The sequence below is a fragment of the Triticum dicoccoides genome, chromosome 5B, assembly GCF_002162155.2.
Source record: "Triticum dicoccoides isolate Atlit2015 ecotype Zavitan chromosome 5B, WEW_v2.0, whole genome shotgun sequence".
Lineage (NCBI taxonomy): Eukaryota > Viridiplantae > Streptophyta > Magnoliopsida > Poales > Poaceae > Triticum > Triticum dicoccoides.
Genome location: NC_041389.1, coordinates 721,160,149 through 721,173,734, shown reverse-complemented (window position 1 = coordinate 721,173,734; position 13,586 = coordinate 721,160,149). Strand labels below are relative to the sequence as shown.

At 47.4% G+C, this 13,586-nt stretch overlaps 1 protein-coding gene across 1 annotated transcript; it reads right to left on the bottom strand.

Moving 5' to 3' along the window:
• Positions 1-11,443: 11,443 nt before the first annotated feature.
• On the bottom strand, positions 11,444-13,037 carry LOC119312986 (probable carbohydrate esterase At4g34215). Its single transcript, XM_037588788.1, has 2 exons — positions 12,126-13,037; positions 11,444-12,033 (listed from the first exon to the last, which is right to left on the bottom strand). The coding sequence occupies exons 1-2, from the start codon at positions 12,744-12,746 to the stop codon at positions 11,839-11,841; spliced, it is 816 nt and encodes a 271-aa protein (XP_037444685.1). The 5' UTR covers positions 12,747-13,037; the 3' UTR covers positions 11,444-11,838.
• Positions 13,038-13,586: the final 549 nt, after the last annotated feature.

The window sequence follows — 13,586 nt, the reverse complement described above, 5'->3', positions numbered from 1 at the left end:
GCCTCAACCTCGGCGCGCCTCCATCAGAGAAGCTCGCGAGGGGGAATTACCTCCTATGGAAAGCGCAAGTTCTGCCGGCCCTGCGAGGCGCGCAGGTGACCGGTCTTCTCGACGGCAGCGATGCAGCACCGCCGAAAACAGTGGAGGTCACCAAGGCGGACAAGACCACGGCCATCGAGCCGAATCCATTGTATGGTCCATGGATTGCCAAAGATCAGCAGGTCCTAAGTTATCTGCTGAATTCGCTCACTCCAGAAATCCTCGCGCAAGTTATTGGTAAGGAAAGTACCCTTGATCTATGGACTGCCCTTACCACGATCTTTGCTGCGCAGTCGCAATCGCGAATAACCAACTTGAGGATCGCCATCTCCAACACCAAGAAGGGCAACATGTCCAGCAATGCCTTCATCGCCAAGATGAAGAGCCTCGGAGACGAACTTGCGGCAGCAGGGCGTCCGGTGACAGACGGAGAGATGGTGGACTACATCCTCGCCGGACTTGATAGAGATTATGATCCCATCGTCGCAGCAGTCGGCGCCATAAAAAACTTCATCACGGTTGATGACCTCTTCTCACAGATCTCCGCTTTCGATCAGAGGATGGAGATGCTAGGCGACGGACCAAGCTTCCGTTCGTCAGCCAACGCCGTGTACAGGGGGCGTGGCCAGTATCGGGGCAGAGGAGGTCGCGGACGAAGAGGGCGTGGGCGTTCTGACCGTGCTCCTTCTCCGTCTATTCGCAACGGTGGAAACAATGGCTACCAGCAGCATCAACGCCAGCCACCACCGCAGCAGTATCAACAGCAGCAGGAGGATGATTACCCCGAGTGCCAGATATGTTACAAATACCATGCTGGTGGCGCGAGGGACTGTTGGGATCGGTACAAGGAAGATCGTCAGGAAAAGAAGAAGGTCAACCTCGTCACCAACTCATATGGCATCGATACAAATTGGTATGCAGATTCAGGAGCTACCGAGCATATCACAGGAGAGCTAGATAAATTGACGATGCGGGAGAAGTATCATGGAGGTGATCAAGTGCACACGGCAAGTGGAGCTGGTATGGATATTACTCACATTGGTAACTCAATTGTTAAAACCCCTCAAAAAAAATTTCATCTAAACAATGTCTTACATATCCCTCATGCATCGAAAAATCTTGTCTCTGTCCATCGTTTTACACTTGACAATAATGTTCTCATCATATTCTATCCTCACTCTTTTGTGATTAAGGATTTGGCAACGAGGAGAGTCATTCTTAGAGGAAGATGCGAGGGAGGTCTTTATCCAATCATATCATCTTCTTCTTCGGAGTCAAATAAACAAGCTTGGAGTGTCACCAAACCATCTTCAGAGAAGTGGCATCGACGCTTGGGTCATCCATCTTCAGTCATAGTTCAGCATGTCATTAGTAAAAATAGACTTCCTTTTGTGTCTAGTATTGAGTCAGTTTGTGATGCGTGTCAACAAGCAAAAAGTCATCAATTACCATATCCCATCTCTACTAGTGTATCTACTGCTCCATTACAACTTATCTTTTCATATGTGTGGGGACCAGCCCCCACTTCAGTTGGTAGATTTTCTTATTATGTAAGCTTTATTGATGACTATAGTAAATTTACTTGGATCTATTTGCTAAAGAAGCGATCCGATGTCTTTCAAGTTTTTAGCAACTTTCAAAGTCTTGTTGAACGTCAACTGAACTCTAAAATCCTTGCCATGCAAACGGACTGGGGAGGTGAGTATGAGAAACTAAATTCCTTTTTTCAAAAGATTGGAATTTCTCACCATGTATCTTGTCCCCATGCTCACCAACAGAATGGCTCTGCTGAACGAAAGCATCGACACATTGTTGAAGTAGGACTAGCATTGCTGGCTCATGCATCTATGCCTCTCAAATTTTGGGATGAGGCTTTTCTTGCCGCAACATATCTTATTAATATTAGACCCAGTAAAGTCATCAAACTTGAAAACCCTATCACTCGTCTTTTTGGCATTACTCCTGATTATACATCCCTCCGCATATTTGGTTGTGCATGTTGGCCGAATCTTCGACCATACAACACACGCAAACTTGCGTTTCGTTCCAAACAATGTGTTTTTTTGGGTTATAGTCCTATACACAAAGGGGTCAAATGTCTTGATGTCTCTACTGGTAGAATCTACATATCTAGGGATGTTGTCTTTGATGAATCTGTTTTTCCCTTCAAATCACTCCATCCAAATGCCGGTGCCCTTCTTCGAAAAGAAATTCTTCTACTTCCGGAATTTGATCAAGGGGGCGATAACAATTGTACTAATCAATGTGCTAATATTCCTTCTAGTTCTACTCCGGGTACTATGTCTGTGCAGGTGCATGAAGAAAACGGCGTTCAAAACGTTCATAATGATCAAAATCCGGTGCAAAATGATGTTATATTTGATGTGTTTGAAGAAGAAGCAGCAGGCGCAGAGCACGAGGAGGATGCGGCAGCGCCTGTCACGCCTGTGCGCCGATCCGCCTTGGATCACGGGCGGAGATCCGCGCGGGATCGCGCGCCCGCCAGCCGACAGGAGAGCCAGGCCTCTCCAGCCCGTTCCGCATCCGCCACGTCGCCAGGCGACGACGCGGGATTCCCCTCGTCCGGCGCGCGCATGCAGGAGGCGTCAGTTGTGCGCATGCAGGAGACAGGCGCCGCAGGCTCGGGATCTTCTGCTCCGGGTCGCTCCGTGGATTCAGCCGTTGCTAGTGCAGGACAGGCCACACCAGGGGCTACTGGATCCGGTACTTCAGCACAATCTGTACACATGGATGGATCTCCTGGATCTTCTGCAAACAGCCGATCTGTACAATCTTCTGTACAACAGCAAGAACAGCCTGCTACCACCTCAAGGGTCATGACCCGGCTACAGAAAGGTATTAGAAATCCCAAAATAAGAAGAGATGGTACTATACCATATGGCATGTTATGTGTTTCAGGTGAACCAGCAAAGTTGAGAGATGCGCTTGGAGATCCTAAATGGAAAAGGGCTATGGATGAAGAGTATGATGCACTCATGAAAAATAAGACATGGCACTTGGTGCCAAGTCAGAGAGGTAAAAACATTATTGACTGTAAGTGGGTCTATAGAATCAAAAGAAAAGCAGATGGCTCTATTGATAGGTATAAAGCACGTCTTGTTGCCAAAGGATTCAAGCAACGGTATGGGATTGATTATGAGGACACTTTTAGTCCAGTTGTAAAAGCTGCTACTATAAGACTTGTGCTAGCCATTGCTGTTTCTAGGGGATGGAGTCTTCGACAGCTAGATGTTCAGAACGCGTTTTTGCATGGTGTTCTGGAAGAGGAGGTCTATATGAGGCAACCACCAGGATATGAAAACAAACAAACACCTCATTATGTTTGCAGGCTTGACAAAGCTCTTTATGGTCTGAAGCAGTCACCTAGAGCATGGTTCTCAAGGTTAAGTTCACAATTGAAGTATCTTGGATTTATTCCATCCAAGGCAGATACATCTCTCTTCATTTATAATAAGGCAAACACAATGATTTTTGTGCTCATATATGTGGATGATATTATAGTTGCAAGTTCTTCTCAAGATGCCACTAATGCTCTCTTGCTAGATTTGAGTTCAGAATTTGCTTTGAAGGATCTTGGTGATTTGCATTTCTTTTTGGGCATTGAAGTTAAGAAGACTCAAGATGGCATAGTGTTGAATCAAGAGAAATATGTCACTGAACTTCTAACCCGAATAGGAATGAAGGATTGCAAACCCTCTCCTACACCATTGTCTTCTTCAGAACAACTTTCAGCATATCAGGGAGAACCTCTTAATGAAGAGGAGAGCACAAAATATAGAAGTGTTGTTGGAGCTCTACAATACTTGACTTTGACACGGCCAGATATTTCGTTTGCTGTGAACAAGGTTTGTCAATATTTGCATGCTCCTACCTCCACTCATTGGACGTCTGTCAAACGGATTGTACGATACATTAAGCATACTATGAGTTTGGGACTTCAGTTTAGACGTTCCAGTTCCACACTTGTTAGTGCATTCTCTGATGCTGATTGGGCAGGATGTGTTGATGACAGAAAGTCAACTGGAGGATTTGCAGTATTCTTTGGTTCAAACCTTATTTCTTGGAGTGCCAGAAAACAAGCCACTGTGTCAAGGTCAAGTACAGAGGCTGAATACAAATCACTAGCAAATGCAACTGCTGAAATTATTTGGGTGGAATCTTTGCTTCATGAGCTAGGAATCAAGCAACCTCGTATATCTTGTCTATAGTGTGACAACTTGGGAGCAACCTATCTTTCTGCTAATCCAGTGTTTCATAGTAGAACCAAACACATTGAAATTGATTTTCACTTTGTGCGTGAAAGAGTTGCAGAGAAGAAGTTGGATATACGATTCATTCCATCCAAAGATCAAGTAGCTGATGGGTTTACCAAAGCTTTGCCAACCAAGTCCTTTGAAGAGTTCAAGAGAAATCTTAACATAAGATAGTTTAGATTAAGGGAGGGTGTTAGAGTTTGAACCGTTTAACTCATGTAATCTCTCCTATCTCTATCTACCTCCCGTAGCTATGTCTATCTCCTCAACCGAACCAGATCGGGATTCTTTCTCTGGACTTGTACGCTACGGCAAAGGCTCGTTCGGCCTTGATATATATACATGCGATGCGGCTCCCTCGAGGACATAGCTACAACGAGCACCGGGACTCTGAATCCGACGCGCCATGCCGGCCGCCGCTTTAGCTACCCCTAAGCCGGCGACCAAATTGGGCGGTGCTCGATCTCCCGACCAAAACAAGGTGGGCCTCGCTGAATCGGGCGGCAGGGTTGCGGGCACCTGGAGCTCGGCCTCCCAGCAGCGGGTTGGTGCTCGGGCGCGTAGGAGCTCAGACTCTCTGCAGCGGGCTCGTGGGGAGTTCGGCCTCCCATGAGCAGGCAGGAGCGCGGGCGCGCGAGCTCCTCGTCGCCCAGCACGCCACTCAACTCGCCGGCTGGTGCTGCCTCCTCCACGGGGCAAGTTGGCTGCGCGCAGGAGCTCAGACTCTCCGGAGTGGGCTCGCATGGAACTCGCGCTTGCCGAAGCGGACAGGGGCGCGGGCGCGCGAGCTCCTCCTGGGCCTCCTCCTCGTCGCCCAGCACGCCACTCACCTCGCCCTCCACAGGTTCGCGCGGAACTGCAGGGGCGGCTGACTCCGGTGATGCTCCGGCGAGCTGCACAACGACATAAGCAGGTCGAACTCCGCCGGTGTGCGGAAGTGGACCGCCCTCCAGCTCTCCCCCTGATGCGCACAACATGCTCGATGAAATGCATGAGAGAGGAAGCGGACTATAGATGCGGACGGATGGGCCCGCGGCAACGTAACGGTTCAGTCAAATGGTCCAACGTCCGTCTCTGCTGGCCGTTACCCCGTGCCACGTGGCGCTGACAAATGGACCCCACTTTCAGTTTTCGTGTCAAAACGTGATCAAGCATCACTCTTAGTGCTTTCAGCAAACAATTATTCAAAATTGGTGTTTTGGGCAAACTTTTATGAAAATGGAGGTTTTTCGCAATGAGCGACGCAATTGTGGTGGTTTTTGGCAATTTACTCTAGCTAGGGAGACTCAACCGACCGGCGTTGGGTCTAGAATTGCCCTATTTGAATAAAAAGATGGTTATAGTTAACTGCTATTTTACAAGAATTAGTCGAATGCATGTGTTTCTCACGGAACATATAAACGTGGAGACGAACTAAGGACAGCACAAGACATGGCCAGGCTGGTCTGGTAGGGAAGGATGATAACGATGTGATGACCATGTTCTGGTGGCAGTAGTGGTCATTTGGTACTCCATAGATCCTAATGTAATTTGTATTATGTTTGAGATGTTGTATACTTTTAATGAAATTTAATAATAGATTCAGGTGCTTTTCGTAGAAAAAGAAATGAAACAAAGGAACATGGACGGGTAGACACATCTAAGCGGGCACACTTAAGTGCCCCAAACCCTATTCCGGGCTATTTCGCTAACCGGCGCACACCCCCTCCACCCTAGATGCGCGGCCCATTTTCTCCCTTTTTTAACCTTCAAAAACTTGGTGCGTGAGCCTTGAACTCTTGACCTTAGGGTTTAGCACGACCTACAGTAACCAACTGGGAAACTTTTTTTTTGAACATCAGTACAGACACAAGCACTCATATACACGCGCATACATTCATCCTTATGAAGCACACATGCATACCCTACCCCTATGAGCGCCTCCGAAAGACTGAGCCAGCATGTCATCTTGAGATTTACGAAGTCACCGTAGGCGCCTCGTCGTCGACGGAAACGTCTCCTCCCACTGAACGTGCATCGCCGGAAATCCTGAAATGAATCCAGGAATAAATGCGAGCACCAGGATTTGAACGCTGGTGGGCTGGGGATACCACAACCCCTCCAACCATATTAACATGTTGTGCATTCTTACTTCCTTTGTTCTTTCTTGTTGTGTGTCCCATGTAAGGCAGGTAGCAGCTAGTTTTTTTTCCTTTTGTGTCTGGTTTTGTTTAACCAAAATTTGTTATTTTTTATCTAGTTCTTTATTTATTTTTCTTCAAATGCATGAACTTTTTTTTAAAATCGATTATTATTTCTCAAAATTCGTTAAATTTTCTTGAATTTGTTAACTTTTTTCAACCTCGTGGGATTTTTAAATTTTCATTATTTTATTTCAAATCTGTGAACCATTTCAGTTTTTCTAAGCAATTTAATGCATGAATTATTCTTAAGGCCATGAACTCTTTTCAACGTATTCCATATTTTCAAAATTAGTGAACTTTTCAAATTCATGAATTGTTGTATCAAAATCGATGAACCTATTTCAAACACGTGATTTTTTTGTCAAAATCAATGATTTTTTTTCAAAAATTTCAACTGTTTTCATATTCGTCAACTTTTTTAAAATACATGAAGTTTTTTCAAATTAATGACTCTTTTCCAAAATTGACGAGCTTCTTTAAAATTTGTGGTACTCTTTATCGAAATAGATGTTTTTCAGATTTTATGAACTTCAAAAAAAATCATGAAATTTTTCTTAGAATTTGGTGAAGTTTTTTAGATTCGCAAACTTTTTTTCCAATTCCCATTTTTTTTTATTTTTGGTGAACTTTTTTAATTTTAAAGTCCAGGGTTAATGGTCCACAAACAAATCAACCAATCAAATTGGTCTACCGATCAACCAATTGAACCGGAGCGAGAGGGGATAGGCGAGTGAACTCGTGTTGCTGGGCTGCGGCCCTCTTAGGGCTCATGTGATCGTCGGCCCTCCTTTCCGACAATAAAAGCGCGAAATAGGAGCTCCCCTTGAGTGATTCAGGGCTCGTTCGGATCTTCTCCAGCTTCATGGATCCGAGCCAACTACCTTTTTAGACTGGATAATAAGACATGAACCATAGCCGCCGAATGCCAAGCACGACCCGGGTTGTCCATGCCCAGGACTACATCCCGCTCTCGACCTTCGTTCCAACTACTAGGTTATCCCACGCGGATGCTTCAGCACTCGCAATGCCCAAAGATCAATTCCAAAGTTTGGCTGGGGTAAGAAGTGAATGTCTTTTTTCGAATGGTCGATGTGGAAGTGAATGCCCACCTACATATTTTTCACTTATTTGTTTATTTGCATATAAAGCCTTGCGGCCCTGACAATATAGGCTCAAGTAATGCAAAGGATACAGGAAATACCAGAGAGAAGAGACACAAACGAAAAACACTTGCACATACAACCACAAACCCAACACAGTGGCGAAGCTTGAGCTGTCATTTTGGTGGGCCAATGGGCTTTAGGGTTCTACAAAAAGCATGTTTGGGGCGTTTTTACTGTGTGTATGGGGTAATTAAGGTTGTGATTGGTAGAATGCATGGAGCGTGCAAGAGCTCAAACATTCCCTGCTAAATCCACTTTGGGTGTTTGGTAGCCTAGACGGGGCCTCCTCAGTATCCACGAGCTCAGCACAAATACCCTCGTAGAATGCACGAAGATAAAACACACGAGTAGACGTTTGCTGGTCAGCATGCACGAGCAAAGCTAGCGACAACGTGTTTAAAAAATATTCAGAACTTTCAAATCGGTTCAATTTCTTTTAAAAAAAGTTCACATTTTAAAAATGTTAGATTTTCAAATTTGTTTAGTTTTTCAAAAATTGTTCAGCATTTCAAAAGTAATTCAAAAAAAGTTAGATTTTTAGAATTTATTTGAATTTTGAAAAATGTTTAGAATTTTCAAAAAAACGAACTTCCAAAAAATGTTCAAAATTCCAAAAAATAAGTTTTAATTTTTTTCAAAATTTTAATTTAAAAAAATCAAAAAATGTTTGGAATTTCAAAATTTGTGTTCATATGTTTTTTTTTCAATCCTTTAGAAATATCGGTTGCTACAGCACCGACTGTCATATCTAAACAAACTGTCAAACAGAGTCTCAGTTTAGCATGTCTCTACACATACACCGCTAACAAACAACATCAAATACATGTATCCAGCATGTCTATACACAACATGTATTGGAGGAGAACAGCCATGTTAGGTTGAGAATGCTACCAAACACCCTAACATGTGGCACGTGCACCATGAGTCAACTAAGGACATCCACTATTTATGCCAAATAGCGGTGCCAAATTGTCTTTTAGCTTTTGGAACCGCTTTACATCATTGTGCAACCTAGTGCCAAATTAAAGATTCTGGAACCGAAGCTCGTAGGAGCGGCGATGCCAATTCACTGCTTCCCAAAATATGGGGGGCGTTGGTAATAAACAACAGCTTAGCCAAATGTCACTCAACTGAAAATAGAATTTGGGTCCGTTAATTTTGAGAGTTCGCCAGAGTGAGCCGGAGGGAAGGAAGGAGAAGGAAAGGGCTCGCCGGAGGGCTATTCCATTATCTATCGTAGGGTTCAGGGTGGGACAGTGGTGGAGGCGGTGGTGCAGCTTCGCTGGGAAAAAAAAGTACGCGACGGAGCTAGAGAGACGGCCGCGGGCGGTGGCAAGACCGGCGGTGGGGAGCGGTTCCAGGGAGGGCGGGGGCAGCGAGGCTGCGGGGGAGCGCCGCCGACTGCGGGTTGTGGTTGCAGGCGATTTGGCCGGCGGCTTGTGCGGCGGCCAAAGGAAGAAGCCGGGGAAGAAGAAGGCATGCTCACCGTTTGATCTGCATCCAACGCCCAGAAAACAGTCGACTGACGTGTAGCCGCATCCAATAACCAATGTTTCTTTTGGCCAAGCTAGTTGCTGCTCTTGTACAACCTGCATGCAGTTGTGTAGAGATGGGAAGATTTTTGGTACATTCAGCAGCTGCGCCCGCTATACAGAAATTTGGAACCACACTCATTGTGGGGTAAATGATACCTCCTCCATTTCATAATATAGTGCGCCCGCATTCAAGATTTAAGTATGATTCATAAATTTAACTAACATGGATGACTATGGTGGGAACAAAAATTATACAACCACAAACAAAGAAAAAACTCGCACATACAACCACAAACCCAACACATAGTGGCGAAGCTTGAGCTGCCATTTTGGTGGGCCAATGGGCTTCAGGGTTCTAAAAAAAGCATGTTTTGGTTCATTTTTACTGCATGTATGGGGTAATTAAGGATGTATTTGGTAGAGTGCATGAGCTCAAACGTTCCCTACTAAACTCACTTTTGGGTGTTTGGTAGTCTAGACGGGGTCTCCTCAGCATGCACGAGCTCAGCACAAATACCCTCGTAGCATGCATGAAGATAGAACACACGAGTAGACGTTTGCTGGTTAGCATGCACGAGCAAAGCGAGCGACAACTTGTTTAAAAAACATTCAGACTTTTCAAATGGGTTCAATTTATTTTTAAAAAGTTCACATTTGAAAAATGTTAGATTTTCCATATGTAGTCAAATTTTCAAAAAATGTTCAGAATTTCAAAATTAGTTTTAAAATATGTTTTATAATTTTTTTGAATTTTGAATAATGTTCAGAATTTCCAAAAAAAAATGATTCACAAAATGTTAAAAAATCCAACAAATAATTTTCTAAAAATGTTCAAAATTTTAACTTAAAAAAATCTAAAATGTTTAAATTAAATTTGTGTTCAATTTTTTTTTGATTTGGTTTTCCAACTCCTTTAGAAATACCAGTTGCTACAGTACGGACTGACATGTCTAAACATATACAAGCTGCCAAACAGAGTCTCAGCTTAGCATGTCTTAGCACATACACCCCTAACAAACAACACCAAATGCATTTACTAAGCATGTATATACTCAACATGTATTAGAGGTGAACAACCATGTTAGGTTGAGAATGCTACCAAACACCCTAACATGTGGCACGTGCATCATGAGTCAATTAAGGACATCCACAATGTATGCCAAATTGTCTTTTGGCTTTTAGAACCGCTTTACATCATTGTGCAACATAGTGCCAAACTAAAGATTCTAGAACCGAAGCTTGTAGGAACGGCGAAGCCAAACTATGCTCAGTACCCCCTGCTTCCCAAAATATGAGGGGCACTGGTAATAAACAATAGCTTAGCTAAATGTCACTCGATTGAAAATAGAATTCGGGGTCAGTCAATTTTGATAGTTCATCATGAGCCGAGGGGAGGAAGGGGCTCGCCGGAGGGCTACCTCGTTATCTATCTTAGGGTTTAGGGTGGGGCGGTGGTACAACTTCGCTGGAGAAAACAACAGTATGTGGGCGGGCTAGAGGGACGGTCGGGGGCGGCGACAAGACCGACGATGGGGAGCGGTTCCGGGGAGGGCGGGGAGGCAAGGCTGCGCTCGACCATGGGTGGTGTTCGCGGGCGGTTTGTCCGGCGACCCGTTTAGCGGCCAAAGAAAGAAGAAGCTGGAGGAAGAAGAATGCATGCCCACTGTTTAATCCGCATCCAACGGCCACAAATAGTCGACTGACCCAAATTCAAAAGGCAGTCGATTGACGTGTAGCCGCTCCCAATAAACAATGTTTTTTTTGGCCAAGCTAGCTACTGCTCTTGTACAACATGCATGCAGTGGCTGATCACATTTTTCAAGATTTAAGTTTGATCATAAATTTAACTAGCATGGGCGACTATGGATGCCCTAAGTATGCACTTTTCCTTGCCTCAAAAGAAAAAGAAAGAAAAATTGCAGTTTCCGTTCCACGCGCTACTTGATGAATGAAGCAATGAATGGAATCTGAATTTTGGGGTCCTCCTGCTATCACGGCAACACGGCAAAGCAGAGCACATGAGTAAAAGCAGAGCACATGAACACATTGAGGAGGAGGAGACCACTGGTCCGTCCGTCCATCACTGCGTGCTGCGCAAATCATTACACCCGCACATGCCAGCCTTGCCATGACATTGCTCTCGGTCTGCAACAGCAATTCCAATTGGACGTGCAATGCGTCTCGCAGTCGGCCAGTCAGTCACATGTTCCAGTACGTGGTACGTACTAAATTGCCTGCACCGCACTGCATGGATAAAATCTGATAATGTTGGTGTCGAATAATGCAGCCCAGCTGGCTTTACATTACATTACGCTGAGAACCAAAAGTAAGACGGAAGAAAATAATCCTACATACATAAATGCATACTAATGGCAGCAATAATGTAGTAATCAGTTGCAACCTTTGGGAATTGGGAGCCTGACATAGTACATGGTATACTGCCGCTGCTGCTACAGACTGACTAATTCAGCAGAATCGTTGATCAGCCACTTAATCTGTCAGCCACCACAACTAATCATCACCAATCTCTTGAGCGGATCAATGATACTACTACTACTAGTATGGTTTAGTAATAGTCCAACTAAACAGTCCAGGTGCTTATCAGTAATCAGGCAGGCGCACGCGCTAACCACTGGATTATCAATCAGTGGAGCGTGGCGACGTAGGCGTCGGCGAGCATCTTCCCGAGCCGGACCTGCGCCGGCGTGGTGAGGTGCGTGAAGTCGTTGGCGACGGGGAGGCCCATGGCGTCCACGTACCTCAGGTTCGGCGCCCGCACCGCCCGCTGCGCCTTCCGCACCAGATCCACGAACTTGCCCTGCCCCGTCGCGATCCCAACCTGCACCAAGAACGTCATGGGGTGAGTGAGCGGTGAGCGTACTGATGGAGTTGGCCGTGGCAGGGGATTCATGGATGCGGCGAGCGACAGACCTGGATGACGAGGAGGTTTGGGATGCCGAGGTCCCGCCGGACGTCCCGGATAAGCGCCTCCATCCTGCCCGTGTACGCCAGCGCGTCCTCGCGCCGGATGGTGTCGGTCTCGCCCTGGAACCAGAGCATGGCCGCGATCCTCCCCTTGCCATTCGTCTGCGCGACGGCGGCGCGGGCGCGGGTGAGCATCCGGTCGTAGAGGTCGGAGCCGCGGGACCAGTTGGCGATGGGGGTGCCGCCCTGCGCGCAGGGGACGAGGCCGACCACGGCGCCCCTGGGGCACGCCGGGGCGCGGAGCAGCGCGTGCGCGAACGGCATGCCCGGGCCGACGCCCAGCACGTTGCCCACGTCGATGCCGGAGTGCAGCGGCTCGCGGGCCTCCTCCCAGCGCAGGGCCGGCGAGAGGCGGAGCGTGCGCGGGGACGGGGCGCACTCCCGCGGCACCACGCCGTCCCAGCGGTTGTTGAGCGTCGCCCCGCCCCGGCCGCCCATGTTGGACTGCCCCGCCAGGATGAACACCAGCGTGGGCGTCCTCCCAGCTCCGGCGCCCACGGCCGTGGCCGCGAGCAGGGCGAGCAGCAGCAGGATGGACGGCATTGCCGGCGCCGCAGCTGGTTGCATCTCACGGAGCTAGCTAGCTGCTCACACTCACTGGTCCGTCACGGAGTGGCAGTGATGATAGCAGCACGGGATCGCACCGTTGGAGAGGAGGATATTGGTGTACGATATGGTGGTAATAAATTGGGCGCGTCGGGTTTGTGGGAGGAAAAGTTATAGCGATGCGGTGCACGACGGACTGCTACTACAGTGAAAGAGCGAGTGAGGGACGGTGGGCATGGCGTGCTGCCCTGCCCTTTTTGGTCTCTTGTCTGACGATGCGCGTGGAAGCGGGCGTGGAATGAGCTGTCGGTGTTTGGATGTTTACTCCTCTCCACTGCAGTGCTGCTGTGGGAAGACGTGTGGGAGGAGGAACCAAAAGGCAACGGCGCCCGCCGAAAGGTCGGTCGTCTCGTTTGTAGCATCGGATTGGACGCTTGGTCGATGGATGCATGGTGTCTACGCTGCCGGTGCCAGCCAAAGGATAAAACGGCTGCCCATTGGTGTACCAGTACAAACAATGGCGGATTCAGGAGGCCCTCGGCATTGCGTTGGAGCGGACCAAGGATGAACACCGGCGGCAGCTTTAGATGAACCTCCCGGCCCGCGCGCAGCTCCGCCAGAACGGCGCAGTCCGCGCCGTCTTCTTCCCCCGACGGCCGCTCCTCCACGCGGGCAGCGGTGGGTGCGAATGCCCGCGCCGCGCGCCGCGAGAGGCAACGTGCACGGGAGAGGGACCCGGCGGAGCAGTCCGCGCGCCGCCGTCCGGTGAGGTTAATGTTAGAATATATAACCGTATTTGTTTTGTATATATATACAATTATATATGTGTAGTCCTTGTATAGGTGTCTGTATATTGTACGA

Bases quoted from the DNA above. Each gene is read 5' to 3' on its own strand.
- LOC119312986 (XM_037588788.1), bottom strand. From the start codon at position 12,746: ATGCAACCAGCTGCGGCGCCGGCAATGCCGTCCATCCTGCTGCTGCTC. The intron at 12,034-12,125 runs GTCTGTCGCTCG...TTCTTGGTGCAG, and splicing joins CAAACCTCCTCGTCATCCAG to GTTGGGATCGCGACGGGGCA.